General features: G+C 40.4%; 2 protein-coding genes across 3 annotated transcripts in view; both read left to right on the top strand.

The window, feature by feature from the left end:
* Window positions 1-4,071, top strand: part of mybl2a (v-myb avian myeloblastosis viral oncogene homolog-like 2a) — a 143,890-nt gene extending 139,819 nt beyond the window's left edge. For both annotated transcript variants that reach the window (XM_034171713.1, XM_034171712.1), the window contains one exon: window positions 3,066-4,071. In XM_034171713.1, the coding sequence (XP_034027604.1) occupies window positions 3,066-3,641 (576 nt within the window). In that variant the 3' untranslated portion in view covers window positions 3,642-4,071. The remainder of the gene's footprint in view (window positions 1-3,065) is intronic.
* A 4,491-nt stretch (window positions 4,072-8,562) lies between these two features.
* On the top strand, window positions 8,563-15,659 carry nsun5 (NOP2/Sun RNA methyltransferase 5). The gene is made up of 4 exons (XM_034171711.1): window positions 8,563-9,637; window positions 11,044-11,239; window positions 11,409-11,573; window positions 15,424-15,659. Exons 1-4 carry the CDS (start codon window positions 8,719-8,721, stop codon window positions 15,611-15,613), a joined length of 1,470 nt encoding a protein of 489 aa, XP_034027602.1. The 5' UTR covers window positions 8,563-8,718; the 3' UTR covers window positions 15,614-15,659.
* Window positions 15,660-16,264: the final 605 nt, after the last annotated feature.

The raw sequence follows: 16,264 nt of genomic DNA, 5'->3' as shown, positions 1-16,264 counted from the left end.
TTTTTTTTTACAAGCCCTCTTTGAGCGTACAATATTTCATTTACTTCTACGCCTTACCGCGCCTCGCGTGCGTATCCTGTGCTTAATATATTTTTCACAAGCTCTTCTCTGAGCATACAATATTTCATTTATTTCTACGCCTTACCGCGCCTCGCGTGCGTATCCTGTGCCTTTCTGCACTTTCTTCTACTTTTTTTTTTCACTTACTGAGCTCCTCGTGAGCTTAATGTGCCTTTGCACTGAAAATACTCTCTTTTTCTTTTCTTATAAAAAACTCATATTACTGTGTACTTAATTACTTATTCTTCTCCCACGCCCCACAAGCGTGTATTTGGTGCCTTACTGCACTATTTTCTGCTTCATTAATTCTCATGTATTCTGCACTAACTCTCTATTTATTTTATTTTTTTTTATAGTTTTTCTCTTTTCTTAAAAAAATGACGTCCTTTATTGAGCTCTTTTACTTACTGTCAGCTGTGCTACTTTGCACTTTTCTCTTTAAATCTCTTTATCACGTACGGTATTTCTACTGCGCCCCCTCAGGCGCTTATCTTGTGCTTTCTCTGCACGTATTCTCTTGTTAAACTCTTTTTTCTCACTTATTTTACTTCCGTCTCTTTTCTTTAAATAACCTTGTATTACCTTGTATCTATTTGTCAGTATACTCCCCTAAATTAACCCCTACAGTGATGCCGGTACTCTTTCTCTCCGATTGTTCTGTCTGAGTTATTTTCATTAGTTACTTCATCCAAACCATCAACATGTCTATTAGACCCCATTCCTACCAGGCTGCTCAAGGAAGCCCTACCATTAATTAATGCTTCGATCTTAAATATGATCAATCTATCTTTATTAGTTGGCTATGTACCACAGGCTTTTAAAGTGGCAGTAATTAAACCATTACTTAAAAAGCCATCACTTGACCCAGCTATCTTAGCTAATTATAGGCCAATCTCCAACCTTCCTTTTCTCTCAAAAATTCTTGAAAGGGTAGCTGTAAAACAGCTAACTGATCATCTGCAGAGGAATGGTCTATTTGAAGAGTTTCAGTCAGGTTTTAGAATTCATCATAGTACAGAAACAGCATTAGTGAAGGTTACAAATGATCTTATGGCCTCAAACAGTGGACTCATCTCTGTGCTTGTTCTGTTAGACCTCAGTGCTGCTTTTGATACTGTTGACCATAAAATTTTATTAGAGATTAGAGCATGCCATAGGTATTAAAGGCACTGCGCTGCGGTGGTTTGAATCATATTTATCTAATAGATTACAATTTGTTCATGTAAATTGGGAATCTTCTTCACAGACTAAGGTTAATTATGGAGTTCCACAAGGTTCTGTGCTAGGACCAATTTTATTCACTTTATACATGTTTCCCTTAGGCAGTATTATTAGACAGCATTGCTTAAATTTTCATAGTTACGCAGATGATGAAATCAAATCAAAATCAAATCAATTTTATTTATATAGCGCCAAATCACAACAAACAGTTGCCCCAAGGCGCTTTATATTGCAAGGCAAAGCCATACAATAATTACGGAAAAACCCCAACGGTCAAAACGACCCCCTGTTTGCAAGCACTTGGCGACAGTGGGAAGGAAAAACTCCCTTTTAACAGGAAGAAACCTCCAGCAGAACCAGGCTCAGGGAGGGGCAGTCTTCTGCTGGGACTGGTTGGGGCTGAGGGAGAGAATCAGGAAAAAGACATGCTGTGGAGGCGAGCAGAGATCGATCACTAATGATTAAATGCAGAGTGGTGCATACAGAGCAAAAAGAGAAAGAAACAGTGCATCATGGGAACCCCCAGCAGTCTAAGTCTATAGCAGCATAACTAAAGGATGGTTCAGGGTCACCTGATCCAGCCCTAACTATAAGCTTTAGCAAAAAGGAAAGTTTTAAGCCTAATCTTAAAAGTAGAGAGGGTGTCTGTCTCCCTGATCCGAATTGGGAGCTGGTTCCACAGGAGAGGAGCCTGAAAGCTGAAGGCTCTGCCTCCCATTCTACTCTTACAAACCCTAGGAACTACAAGTAAGCCTGCAGTCTGAGAGCGAAGCGCTCTATTGGGGTGATATGGTACTATGAGGTCCCTAAGATAAGATGGGACCTGATTATTCAAAACCTTATAAGTAAGAAGAAGAATTTTAAATTCTATTCTAGAATTAACAGGAAGCTAATGAAGTGAGGCCAATATGGGTGAGATATGCTCTCTCCTTCTAGTCCCCGTTAGTACTCTAGCTGCAGCATTTTGAATTAACTGAAGGCTTTTCAGGGAACTTTTAGGACAACCTGATAATAATGAATTACAATAGAGAGTATATTATAATATTATAGAGTATGCTTGTGGGTAGGTCTTCATCACACTTAGGTCAACATTTTTTTTTATCTTCCCACAGTGAGGAGGAGCAACATGTAGCGTTATGGGCGGACACCATGGGACAGAAAAAAATATGCCCAAAATTAAAGGACTACAGTATCAAATTCCAAAAATCTGATGAAACATTGTTATTTTTGTCAACTTTTTCGATCAACCAGTATAGGTGTTTTGGGTACTTCCACAAGTTTTAACATGTATTTTTTTATCCACTAAATGCAAGGTGACCTGTGTGCATGGTAAATTTTGGTATTTTTGCATTATGTTTCATTGAAGAAAAACAGGACAGACCAGCTGTAATTGCCCCTAAAGTACCACATGTCATATATCAATGGAAACTAGAAACAATAAGGATGCTGTAAATATGATGTGTCTTAATGATTAATAGGTGTACATCTTATTTCTGTCCAGCTGAATTTACATTATATCAAACATGTTACATTATTCTGGAAAACCATCATATTTTTGGGTCAATTAATGCTCACTGTGGGACTATTAAACACAAAAGCCACCTGAATTTGTCTTGACAGATTCCTAGGAGCAGTGGCAAAACAATATGGTCAATAACTTCTTTGAAAAATGAGTTTTGTCTGTTTCTGAAAGTTGAATTGAAGATAATTTGGTTGTGATGCCCAGCATTGTGACACGCTCTTAAGTCAAAGCTATTTCATGTTGAATCTACTATTTGTTACAGCCATTTCCTGACACCAAAGAGGAGGATCGGTTTGGTTTCTTAACAGCACCGTCAAAGTATCAGGCTCGCTCAGTTGTGGAGGCTGTGCTGGGAAGCATGGAGACCGTATCCTGTCCCTCTGTGGAATCAGACACCAACCAGAAAGAAGAATTAAAACGGGAACCCAACACAGAAAACGTGTCAGAGGAGTCCGGCGACAGCTCAGATGAAAACTGTGACAGAGTCAACAGAAACGAGCTCAAGCGCAAGTCCATCTTCAACTTTCTCCAGCCTCCAGCCAAGACGACGAAGGTGTCAGAGCTCGGCATGTACCTGTCGGAACCCGTGTGGGAGAATGATTCCTGCTTGCAGTACTGGAAATCCTCTCGCTTCACTCGGCTCCAAAGAATCGCCAAGAACCTGCTGGCTGTGCCGGCCACTGCTGGTGGCTTTGACCGGCTTGTTCCCATGGCAGCATGCATCGTCAAAGCGAAGAGGAACCGGTTGCCGCCGCACACTATGGAGCGGCTGCTTCTCTACAAAGACTCTGTCAAGACAAAGAATGTTAGACGGCCCAGTGCTGCCACCAAACATTGACAGTCGGCTAGTTACCGTAGGTGCCTTCCACCTCAAGAACATCTCTGTTTCCTCAAACATACCAGATATTTCAGCCGTCAGTACTTTTACTTTCACAGCTAATGGAAATGGTCCTACTTTGTTGTTTGGGTTATTTACCTTCATGTCAGCCCCATTAATAGCAGTTTTACAAAAAAAAGCGATGACACAAACTTGATTTGTCTCATGTCAACTAGTCTGTATGGACTAGTTAAGTAGAAATAAATCCAAAGTCCACAATAGATAACTGGTAACATGAAGTTTCAAAATAACCTATTTGCTACTTGATGTTCACACATGTTTAGAAGAAAATGTCTAAATATAATTTAGGAATATAACACAAAGTTCATTCTATAATAACATAAAATGAGATTTCCGTTTGATTGGTGGCTGACATTGTAGCAAATAAACATATTTTCGGACATGTTCTTTTTTATTAAATTTATAATATACTTCAATTAAAAAAATTATAAAGCAAACTAATAGAAATGCAGATGTTTCAAACAGCTAGGCTCACAAAAAATGTGAGAAATGTTAGAAAATCATTTAAACTTGGGAATTCTTTGTCTGCAGGGATTCAGGGATTCTTTCTTCAAGCACCTGTTACAGAAATGTGGTTAATTCTGCACAAAGTGGCTCAAAGGTGATAAGTTGCTGATGAATTCCTCTGAAGACTTTATGCTGCTTTTGCCTTCTTACGGTCTTGAGTGTTTGTAAAGTCGGAATGTTTTTTTTTGTTTCTTTCGCTGGTTCTTTATGTGTGATGGTTGTTGTTCACTGAATTGAATATTTGAAATCTAGTTGTTTTAGTTGGTTTTCTTTTTCTTTTCTTTTCTTTTTTTTTTTTTTTTTTTTTTTACATTTTGTACTTTGATGCTGCAGGTGTGATTCATTGACTGTTTCTCTTGAAGCTTGTTTGGTTTTGGAGCCCAACATGTGACATATGCTCACCAGTTACTAGTGCCCTCTTTCCAAAAAATTGTGGCACAGAAAGAAGGTTTGAAAGTACAACTTAACTAGTGCTGGATTAACCTCACTTGCACGAGTTAAAGGCTTTGAATTTTTGTCTTCAGGAGTTCTTGTTTGTTGATTTTCACTGTCGACCCCTTGGATGCAAAGACTGATACATGCAGGTGTTGCATTTTTTGGCACTAGATGCAATATTGTTTTAGTGACATTACATTAAAACTTAAGTTATGGTAAGTTAATGTCATCTACACTAGCAGAGTGCAGCTTTTGCCTTGTGGTCCCACAAGATGTTTTGTTAATTGCACCTTGTCAGGATCTGTTACTTTGTGTTTGGATTACTTCAAATGTATGAATTCATAATTTCTAAGCATACGCGTAAATTACACCTGCTGCATTCTCTATCAGCTATATTGTTATGAAAGTGTAATATGGATTTAAGGACATTAAACATGTTGGTTTTAGCATCTTAGATTGACATGTAGCGTTAACATTCCCTACTTGACATTGAGTTATTTGGTTTAATTGCAATGTGTCAGGTTATATTCTGAATTTTTCTGATTCCAAACTTGAGATGCTGATGGAGGACCTTTTATCAGGGTAGGAATATTGGAATGCTGTTGTCACATTGTTTACTTGAAAACTATGTTCTTTCTGCAGTCATTTATACTGAGAATTTGTATGCATTAATAAAGTTCTAGAATAAAGTTCTTTACATTGCATTATTACATTACATTGTTGATATAGAATTTTTTTTTTATTTTCAAGTTCAATTCTGGATTGTCTAAGTAATGGAGTTATAATATGCGTATACAGTTATAAATGTTAGTGGTTAATCACAAAATGTCTCTCTGCCCTGCACGAATACAAAAAATATGCAAGCTCGTATAATGAGTTGGAATGGCATGAATCCAGAATGTTTTTAGAACCTTTAAGAACATTTTTTTAGAAGAGGAACTCGGCCCTTTTATTTCCTGTTAATTATGTAATTTTTTAATCTTAACTTACTGTCTTAATTGTAAATTTAGGTTCCTGTTACATACACACTTATCTGATTTGATTTTTATTCATATAAAATGTAAATGTGTAAGATAATACAGTACAAAAATGTATTAAACATGGATACATAAATATACAGGATAACACAAAAAAAATCTTTATATTTTATTATTACTACTTCTATTTTGTCATTTGATTTTTAAATGAACCACAATGGAAATGAGTGTTTTCACTTTTTTGTCATCCATGTATTAATATGTTTTCTGTATTTAATGTATTGTAGAAATTGAGATGAATGAAGGGGAGACAATTTCCCTATTTTGGCAACACAAGTGCGTGTAGTTTGTCTCTCAATTCTACATCTTAATCACTTCATCGCTGTTGTGTATACAAGTATTTATTCACACAAGTCACAGACATTTATACAGCTCACGCCTCTCAGGAGTTCTGAGAGATAAAACCACCGCAGGGGCGCTGTCGGGAAGTCATCAGTATGAGAGTCTCAGCTTGGCAGGGAGAACCCTGTAACCACAAGTGGCGACACTTTAATATGCACAGAGCAGGAAACACACTAATCAAGGGTGGTGATCTGACTTGGTGAATTATGTCTGAACAGTCCATTGCGTGTTGTTTGTGTGTGTGTGCGCCACAGTATTTACTATTATGTACTTACCAGAGGTGAGATGAAGTCACCATCAAGTCATTCTCAAGTCGTGAATCAGCAAGTCCCAAGTCAAGTCTCAAGTCATAATGACCACCAAATGTTTGCAAGCTGACTTGAGACTTGACTTGGGACTTGCAGATTGATGATTTGAGAATGACCTGACAGTGACTTGTCCCATCTCTGGTACTTACATTGAACTCAAATAAAATCACACGTGCACACACACTCTAAATATAAAGATGATTTATTGCCCCCTGCTGAAATGGTGTGTTAGTTCAGAATGTTATCAGCAATGTTAACTATTATCTGTAGTTTCTCCAAAAATATTAGTCCTATTAACACTCTGTTTTGGCTGTTCATCCTTGAGCCAAAATACATAAGTATACCAAATGCCAGCTGTCCCTAGTTGCAGTCAGGCAGAGGTTTTTGTTTTTCTGCATTCTGCTGCAATCAGGTGCTTTTAATTTTTACACAGAGATGTGGCGGAAGACATCAAAAGCAATACTCTTCACTCATAAAGACAGCATGACACAACTAAACTGACTAAACCAATTGAACTACAAAAAGAATGAATCAATAACATGAACATCATTTAAATTAACATGAACTGCAATAGCATTTAAAACCCCAAAACCCTGAACACTCTAGGTGCATTGCAGCACAATGTATATTGTTTACTGGTTAGCTAAAATTGCTGATTTCTCAAAAAATGTTAGTGCTATCAGCTTTCCGGTTTTGCAACGTTCATCCTTAACCCAAATACATACACATACCAAATGGCAAATGTCAGCTCTCCTCCTGATTTGTAATCTGTACATGTGAGTCTCAAAAATATTTTATTGTAAAAATGACTATCAAAGGCAAAAATAGCCACGAAAATAAGTAATGTATTTACAAAGCCAGAATTTAGTCATAATTTTGATTTAAAAATATTGTCTTTACATCCAAACAAAATCAAAATTTGGATTGACTAAAAATTTTAATATGTATTTTAAATGTATGTTTAAATTAGTAAATATTTAAAGATAATGATTTGGGAAATCTATATTTACAGATTTGAGGCGTTGGAGACGAGTCTTTTTTTTTTCATTTATAATCCCATGTACATAGTTTTTTAAGGATAAAATTTACTTTGAGCCAGAATGTTCAGGTTTACAAAATTTGAATTTGTCATTTATAACGTCAATCAATCAATCAATTTTTTTTATATAGCGCCAAATCACAACAAACAGTTGCCCCAAGGCGCTTTATATTGTAAGGCAAGGCCATACAATAATTACGTAAAAACCCCAACAGTCAAAACGACCCCCTGTGAGCAAGCACTTGGCTACAGTGGGAAGGAAAAATTCCCTTTTAACAGGAAGAAACCTCCAGCAGAACCAGGCTCAGGGAGGGGCAGTCTTCTGCTGGGACTGGTTGGGGCTGAGGGAGAGAACCAGGAAAAAGACATGCCGTGGAGGGGAGCAGAGATCAATCACTAATGATTAAATGCAGAGTGGTGCATACAGAGCAAAAAGAGAAAGAAACAGTGCATCATGGGAACCCCCCAGCAGTTACTCTGTTGTATTGACAAATGTGACTGTGAACAGAATATGATCTTCTTAAGAATTTTTAACATAGTAGAACTCAGTGTTACAAATTGATAAAAAGATAAACCCCCCAGCAGTCCAAGTCTATAGCAGCATAACTAAGGGATGGTTTAGGGTCACCTGATCCAGCCCTAACTATAAGCTTTAGCAAAAAGGAAAGTTTTAAGCCTAATCTTAAAAGTAGAGAGGGTGTCTGTCTCCCTGATCTGAATTGGGAGCTGGTTCCACAGGAGAGGAGCCTGAAAGCTGAAGGCTCTGCCTCCCATTCTACTCTTACAAACCCTAGGAACTACAAGTAAGCCTGCAGTCTGAGAGCGAAGCGCTCTATTGGGGTGATATGGTACTATGAGGTCCCTAAGATAAGATGGGACCTGATTATTCAAAACCTTATAAGTAAGAAGAAGAATTTTAAATTCTATTCTAGAATTAACAGTCGACAGTCATAATCTTGTACATTAAAAGTTTTTCGTAATTTCATATTTAGTTACATATCAAAAGCGGAGCTTTTATTTTGAAAGTCACTTTTTTGTTTTTAAATGAAATGTGTAATTTCTAATTATAGCTTTGAAACTAAAACGTTAACTGTGATTACACCATTTAGATGGCCTTTTTCCCTTATTTTTTTATTTTAACAACAGGCGTCATGTATACGTCATGTTCTACTTCCGCTATAAAGAAACGTGCGCAGCTGCTTTGGAGCCACGAGGGAAAGGAAGCTGGTAAAAGCTGCTGATTCGCCACTGAAAGAAAAAAACCCGGACATTTCTACGTTTGGCAAACACTGTCGGATCGACTCTTCTTAAAAACGCCTTTATGACGTAGCTGTTTCACGTCAGCCGCCATGGCGCTGTATTTGAAAGCGGCGGAGATTCTAGAGAAAGCCGAGAAGAAACATGGCGCCCTGAAAACTCTGGTTTACGACAGTAAATTCACAAACGTAAAGCAGCTGCTCGCTCTGGTTTGTCAGACGCACAAGTACTCGTCAGTCCTGCAGGAGATCATCGAGTCCTCCAGGCTACTGAAACACACCAAGCTGAAGCTGCACCTGGCCAAAGTCCTGGTCTTCGACCTGCTCCTGGGTCCGGGACTGAAGTGTGGCGGTTCCTGGAAGACCCTGATGATGAAGCATCGACCCAGACTGCAGGCTGAGCTGGTCCGAATCAAGGTGAAGCACAAAGTGAGCAGGAATGAAGACCTGCTCCCGATCCAGGTTCTGCCTGACCACCACCTGCCCAGATACGTGCGTGTCAACACCCTGAAGACCACCATGGAGGACGCTGTGGACTACCTGAAGAGGGATGGCTTCTGCTATCTGGGACAGGCCCATAACCTGGATGACCTGACCCTGAAGGAGAAGGACTTTGTGAAGGATTTGCACCTGCCAGATCTGCTAGTGTTTTCTCCTAAAACTGACTTCCATGATCACTTCCTGTACAAGGCAGGCCACATCATCCTGCAGGACAAAGCCAGCTGCCTCCCCGCCTTTCTCCTGAACCCGCCACCGGGCAGCCAGGTGATAGACGCCTGTGCTGCTCCGGGCAACAAAACCAGCCACCTGGCAGCCATCATGAAAAACAAAGGTCAACTATTCGCCTTTGACTTGGACGCCAAGCGTCTATCCACCATGTCAACTCTCCTGCTGCGAGCTGGGGTCACCTGTCAGCAGCTGGACAACCAGGACTTCCTGAAGGTGGATCCTGACAGCCTGCAGTATAAAGATGTGGAGTTTATCTTACTAGATCCTTCCTGCAGTGGATCAGGTAGAGTAACCTGAGGGGGAACAGGGCCGGTGTCACGGACTGAGATGACCCCTGTACCAGATTTATATATTCGCTGTCTGTGCATGTATGCTAGTACAGTTCACCAGTACAATTTGGTACTTTGTGGACCAAAATCAGGTTTACTGTGAATAAATTCTGATCTTAATCTTGATGAAAATGTGAATTTTGTTCTGTACTGAGTTTACCCTTTCCGTGTGTGGACCAAACTCAGGCAGGCTTCTACATAAGTTGAGACCAGTTCTCAGACCTTTTTCCACACACACAAAGAGGAAACTCGGGACAGAGCAAATGTCCTGAGCAAAGGTTTATAGAGCTTGAAAAGACTTTTACAAGGACACCTCAACTACCTCTCTACTGCCTATATTGAGATACATGCGTTGAAAGTCAGGAGGATGCACTAATTCGCTGAAACTTTGCTAGTGTGTATGTCGCTAATTAAGCAGATATGAGCAACAGTATTAAAGATCTGGGTGTTACCCATGAATCCAATCATTCTACAAAGATTTACAAAATTCTGAGAGGTGTTAGCAGATTCCTCATTGATTTTACACAGCAGACCTCCTTTGAAGTTGAGAGATGCCTGAGAAGAGCTTAAAGAGTCATGAGGTTTCTGGACAGCTGTTTAGTGATGTGGATATCTTTGCAGGAGAGCAAAGGTCCATCTCTTCAGGGTCCTGGTGTTACCTGACTTACTGTACTGTTGTTGTGAGACTTGGATGCTAACCAGTAACCTAAAGTGATGACTGGAGCTCTTTGGTACCAGGTCCATTTAGATGATCATTGGGTCCCACTGGAATGACTGTCAAATGAAGGGTTATTTAGGGAGAGTCAGTCGAGTGAAGGAACATGATGTGGCGTATTTCTCTGCACGATCCAGGTTCCTCAGTGTTGCAGCTGGAGAAGGTCAAGGACATGCCCACATTTCACCTGGCTGCAGCAGATGTTTATTTTTGAGGGTTGGGGATGGACTGGCTGTCTGCCTGGGTGGTTTTCCAGTGACAGCCAACACGGGGGGGTTCGATAGTGTGGTAATGCAACAATGCCAAGACCAGATAAACGAGTGCTTGACCGGTTTATTGCACTGAGCCAAATTCAGTGAAGCGCTCACTAACTAGAAGGTCATACAGGGAGCCGAACCTATTGACACTGGTGTTTTTCGTCTCTTCTCGGTGCACGTGTAAAGTGGATGTGAAAAAGAGATTTTTAATCACATTCAGATCTGCCTAAAAATTTCCTCAGCTCCTCCCTGACTCGAGGACTATAAAATATTTGGAGTTATGTACACATCCAGACTGATCAGATCACGTGTCTGTCCCTGTTGGTTTGGCAGGGGTAACTAGTAAGCAGGATTCCTCATAAACGTGAATAAGCTCGTTGTTTTCCAGGCATGGTGTGTCTTCAGGATGGCGAGGAGGCGGATCAGGCTCGTCTGGCCTCCTTGGCCTCTTTCCAGCTCCGGTGCCTGAACCACAGTCTCAGGTTCCCTCGTCTAAAGCGGCTGGTCTACTCCACGTGCTCCATCCACAGCCAGGAGAACGAGGAGGTCATAACCGCCTGTCTGCAGCAGAACCCCGACTTCAGGTAGCAGGATTGTAGAGCGCGAGCGCCACATGTTGGCAGCTGAGCCACCACAGATGTTAGTGATCCATTTATGCATGATGGTTTTTTTTGTTTTTTTTTTTGAAGTACTGTATATCAGGTTCTCAGCCCTGATTAGAATATGTTTCTGAGGCTGTTTGTGATCCTCCAGATTGGTTCCTCTGCTGCTCCAGTGGCCGGAGCGAGGCCTGGATCCGCTCACTCAGTGCCTGCGTGCCAGCACCGCCACAACCAGAACGCATGGCTTCTTCGTGGCTCTGCTGGAGAAGCACGCTAAAACGGCTAATAAGAACAAACAGTCAGCTCTCCAGATGAGGTGAGCGCTGAGATGACACAAAGTTATTCAAGTTAGTAGTTTATCGATCTTAAAAATGACTCGTTTCATGTCAAACCAACAGAAGCCTGCAGACTGAGTGACTTTGGTTTGTTTCATACTTCACATAAATGTCTTTGTACTCAATGAATGTTGAAAGCTTTTGGTTTGTACAACCTCAATTCCAATGAAGTTGGGACGTCGTGTGAAATGCAAATAAAAACAGAATACAATGATTTGCAAATCCTCTTCAACCTGTATTCAATTGAATACACCACAAAGACAAGATATTTAATGTTCAAACTGATAAACTTTATTGTTTTTTGTGCAAATATCTGCTTATTTTGAAATGGATGCCTGCAACAGGTTTCAAAAAAGCTGGGACAGGGGCAACAATGCTCAAAGAACATCTGTTTGGAACATTCCACAGGGGAACAGGTTAATTGGAAAAAGGTGAGTGTCATGATTGGGTATAAAAGGAGTATCCCCAAAAGGCTCAGCCGTTTACAAGCAACGATGGGATGAGGATCACAACTTTGTGAACAACTGCGTGAAAAAATAGTCCAACAGTTTAAGTACAATGTTTCTCAGTGTTCAGTTGCAAGGAATTTAGGGATTCCATCATCTACAGTCCATAATATAATCAGAAGATTCAGAGAATCTGGAGAACTTTCTAAACCAACATTGTATGCCCGTGAGCTTCGATCCCTCAGGCGGCACTACAATAAAAACCAGCATCATTGTGTAAAGGATCTTACCGCATGGGCTCAGGAACGCTTCAGAAAACCATTGTCAGTTAACACAGTTCGTCACTACATCTACAAGTGCAAGTTAAAACTCTACCATGCAAAGTGAAAGCCATACATCAACAACATCCAGAAACAACTCTGCCTTCTCTGCGCCCGAGCTCATTTGAAATGGACAGACGCAAAGTGGAAAAGTGTGCTGTGGTCTGACGAGTTCACATTTCAAATTGGTTTTGGAAATCATGGACGTTGTGTCCTCCAGACAAAAGAGGAAAAAGACTGTCCAGATTGTTACCAGTGCAAAGTTCAAAAGCCAGCATCTGTGATAGTATGGGAGTGTGTAAGTTGCCCATGGCATGGGCAACTTACACATCTGTGATGGCACCATCAATGCTGAAATGTACATCCAGGTTTTGGAGCAACACATGCTGCCATCCAAGCAACATCTTTTTCAGGGACGTCCCTGCTTATTTCAGCAAGACAATGCCAAGACACATTCTGCACATGTTACAACAGCGTGGCTTTGTAGTAAAAGAGTGCAGGTACTAGACTGGCCTGCCTGCAGTCCAGACCTGTCGCCCATTGAAAATGTGTGGCGCATTATGAAGCGCAAAATACAACAACGGAGACCCCGGACTGTTGAACAACTGAAGTCGTACATCAAGCAAGAATTGGGAACGAATTCCACCTACAAAGCTTCAACAATTAGTGTCCTCAGTTCCCAAACGCTTATTGAATGTTGTAAGAAGGAAAGGTGATGTAACACAGCGGTAAACATACCACTGTCCCAGCTTTTTTGAAACATGTTGCAGGCATCCATTTCAGTTGAACATTAAATATCTTGTCTTTGTGGTGTATTCAATTGAATATAGGTTGAAGATGATTTTCAAATCATTGTATTCTGTTTTTATTTACATTTTACACAACGTCCAAACTTCATTGGAATTGGGGTTGTAACATCTATAGTTTCTGAGATATGGAGGCTTTAAAAGAATGGGGGGGCTAATACACCACTGTTGCTAAAATTAAAAAAAAATTCCAAAGTTCCATTACTTTTGAAACATTCATGCTACATGGTTAAAATTTGCACAAGTTGTTCTTCACTATTACATGTATTTAACTTGTAAAACAATAGACAGACCGTTGCATATTTGCCAAATTATGGTTTGCTGGAAAGCTTTGTTGTGCTTTGGAGCCAACTTCATTCACACTGAAACACATCAGATTTTTCAAACTGGTGCATAATGTATCAATCAATCAATCAATTTTATTTATATAGCGCCAAATCACAACAAACAGTTGCCCCAAGGTGCTTTATATTGTAAGGCAAGGCCATACAATAATTACGTAAAAACCCCAACGGTCAAAATGACCCCCTGTGAGCAAGCACTTGGCGACAGTGCGAAGGAAAAACTCCCTTTTAACAGGAAGAAACCTCCAGCAGAACCAGGCTCAGGGAGGGGCAGTCTTCTGCTGGGACTGGTTGGGGCTGAGGGAGAGAACCAGGAAAAAGACATGCTGTGGAGGGGAGCAGAGATCAATCACTAATGATTAAATGCAGAGTGGTGCATACAGAGCAAAAAGAGAAAGAAACACTCAGTGCATCATGGGAACCCCCCAGCAGTCTAAGTCTATAGCAGCATAACTAAGGGATGGTTCAGGGTCACCTGATCCAACCCTAACTATAAGCTTTAGCAAAAAGGAAAGTTTTAAGCCTAATCTTAAAAGTAGAGAGGGTGTCTGTCTCCCTGATCTGAATTGGGAGCTGGTTCCACAGGAGAGGAGCCTGAAAGCTGAAGGCTCTGCCTCCCATTCTACTCTTACAAACCCTAGGAACTACAAGTAAGCCTGCAGTCTGAGAGCGAAGCGCTCTATTGGGGTGATATGGTACTACGAGGTCCCTAAGATAAGATGGGACCTGATTATTCAAAACCTTATAAGTAAGAAGAAGAATTTTAAATTCTATTCTAGAATTAACAGGAAGCCAATGAAGAGAGGCCAATATGGGTGAGATATGCTCTCTCCTTCTAGTCCCTGTCAGTACTCTAGCTGCAGCATTTTGAATTAACTGAAGCCTTTTTAGGGAACTTTTAGGACAACCTGATAATAATGAATTACAATAGTCCAGCCTAGAGGAAATAAATGCATGAATTAGTTTTTCAGCATCACTCTGAGACAAGACCTTTCTAATTTTAGGGATGGTAGGTTTATGTTGCAGAATAAACTCAATCAGTCAGTCAGTCATAAACAATATTTTATTTACATTTTAACAGCGTCTGCAAGAGGGCATGCGTGTATAGATGAGCTTTTGACAAGAGCGGAAGTTAGCTTTGAGTTAGTAGAAGTTGACGTGCAGGATGATGTCCCCAAGATGTCTTGTAGGTGTGTTTTCAGGTTACAGAAACGGCATTTTCAGTTTTAGAAGTGTTTATTTCTCGCTAACTTTTACATAATGTATGCGAAACATGTTAGATTTACACACAAACAAAGCAGTTTTGGAGCGTCAGAGAGAGACCACCCAGTGACATCACGGTGTCTCTCTACTCTGATTGGCTATCACCCCCGCTGCTCAAAAAAAAACAAAAAACAAAAGCTATTTGCATTATTCATAGCATAAAAAGATTAAACATTGTGAAATTTTAACCACTTAAAATTGGTCAAGGTTAGCCATCTTTGAACTTATCCAACGTCTGTGTACCAAGAATGTTCCCTGTGAATTTGAAGACTCTGACAGTAACAGGACTGGACTTACGCCGAGTACTGACAGACTAACAGACGGACACACCCGATACCCAATGGCCATATTTGGTGGCATCATGTAAAAATCGAGGCAGTGCAAACAGTGAAAAATACTCACTCGCTCATCTTCAACCGCTTACTCCAATTAAGGGTCGTGGGGTGGGGGAGGCTGGAGCCTTACCCAGCAGTCTTGGAGCGTGAGGTGGGGTACACGCTGGACAGGACACCATTCTGTCACAGGGTCACATACAGACAAACAAACATAGTCACACCCACATGCATGCCTACGGACAACTTAAAGTAAAAAATACTGTATAAGTGAAAGCCACCTGAATATACTGCCTGATTGTTGGTGTCCTCTGTCATAGTGACCCAGAGACACCATGTGGTGTTTCTGCCCATGAGGACAAACCTGCAGCATCTCCACATGAAGGTGAAGTCTGTAAGATGGAAGACAAACCTGCTACAGGACAGATGGATGGTCTGCCAGGCAAGAAAAGGAGGAAGAGGAAAAAGAAAGCCACTGCAGTGATGAATTTAAAACAAGTCTGCCTTTAGGAGGCACTCAGTGGATTTCTTATTTATACAAATAAAGATTCTCTGTGTTTAACACTGTATTGTCCTTGCGTTGTTGTTATTATTATTAGTAGTAGTAGTACAATGTTACCATTAATTATTAAAAAAAAAAACACTATATTGACGTTGCGTTTCTTTGATGTCTTTTGCATTACTAGCGTAGTGGCAGAGTTTATCCAGCAGGGGGCAGACATTCTGCAGCCTAACCTTCAGAGCAGGTTTACTTCCGGTCTCAGTGTTTTACTCAGTACTTTAGAACTACAGTGACCGACAGTGACGTGTTTGTTTTGCTGAAAACAAGGCAAGTTTAATTTCATCCATAAAGTTTTTTGGGGGGAAAAAAAGTTTAATTTCATCCTCATAGCTGTTTGGAATATGTTAGCTCACGCACGTAAAGTTTTGTTGGCAGACTTTGTTGTTTGTTTGTTTTTTTTGTATAAACTGCGCCATGGTTATGCAACAATAACTCAACGCCATAAGTTCTTTTCATTAAGCTGCGTTCACATGCATACACATACGGAAACAAAAATGTTGTAGTTTAATACGATATGTACATGGTGGTCACAGGCGGCATTTAAATTTTAACTGGTTGGAGGTGGTACTTTTACTGACTGGGGGTCAAAAGTCAAATTC

The sequence above is a fragment of the Thalassophryne amazonica genome, chromosome 6 (genome assembly GCF_902500255.1).
Source record: "Thalassophryne amazonica chromosome 6, fThaAma1.1, whole genome shotgun sequence".
Taxonomy (NCBI): domain Eukaryota; kingdom Metazoa; phylum Chordata; class Actinopteri; order Batrachoidiformes; family Batrachoididae; genus Thalassophryne; species Thalassophryne amazonica.
Note: the sequence above shows the minus strand (reverse complement) of the source record. Positions and strands in the feature narration are given on the sequence as shown.

What these genes read in the sequence shown, in the direction of transcription:
- nsun5 (XM_034171711.1), top strand. Translation starts at nt 8,719, where the DNA reads ATGGCGCTGTATTTGAAAGCGGCGGAGATTCTAGAGAAAGCCGAGAAG. An exon ending in CAGCAGAACCCCGACTTCAG is followed by an intron (nt 11,240 to 11,408) that starts GTAGCAGGATTG and finishes GTGATCCTCCAG; the next exon opens with ATTGGTTCCTCTGCTGCTCC. An exon ending in CAGTCAGCTCTCCAGATGAG is followed by an intron (nt 11,574 to 15,423) that starts GTGAGCGCTGAG and finishes CCTCTGTCATAG; the next exon opens with TGACCCAGAGACACCATGTG.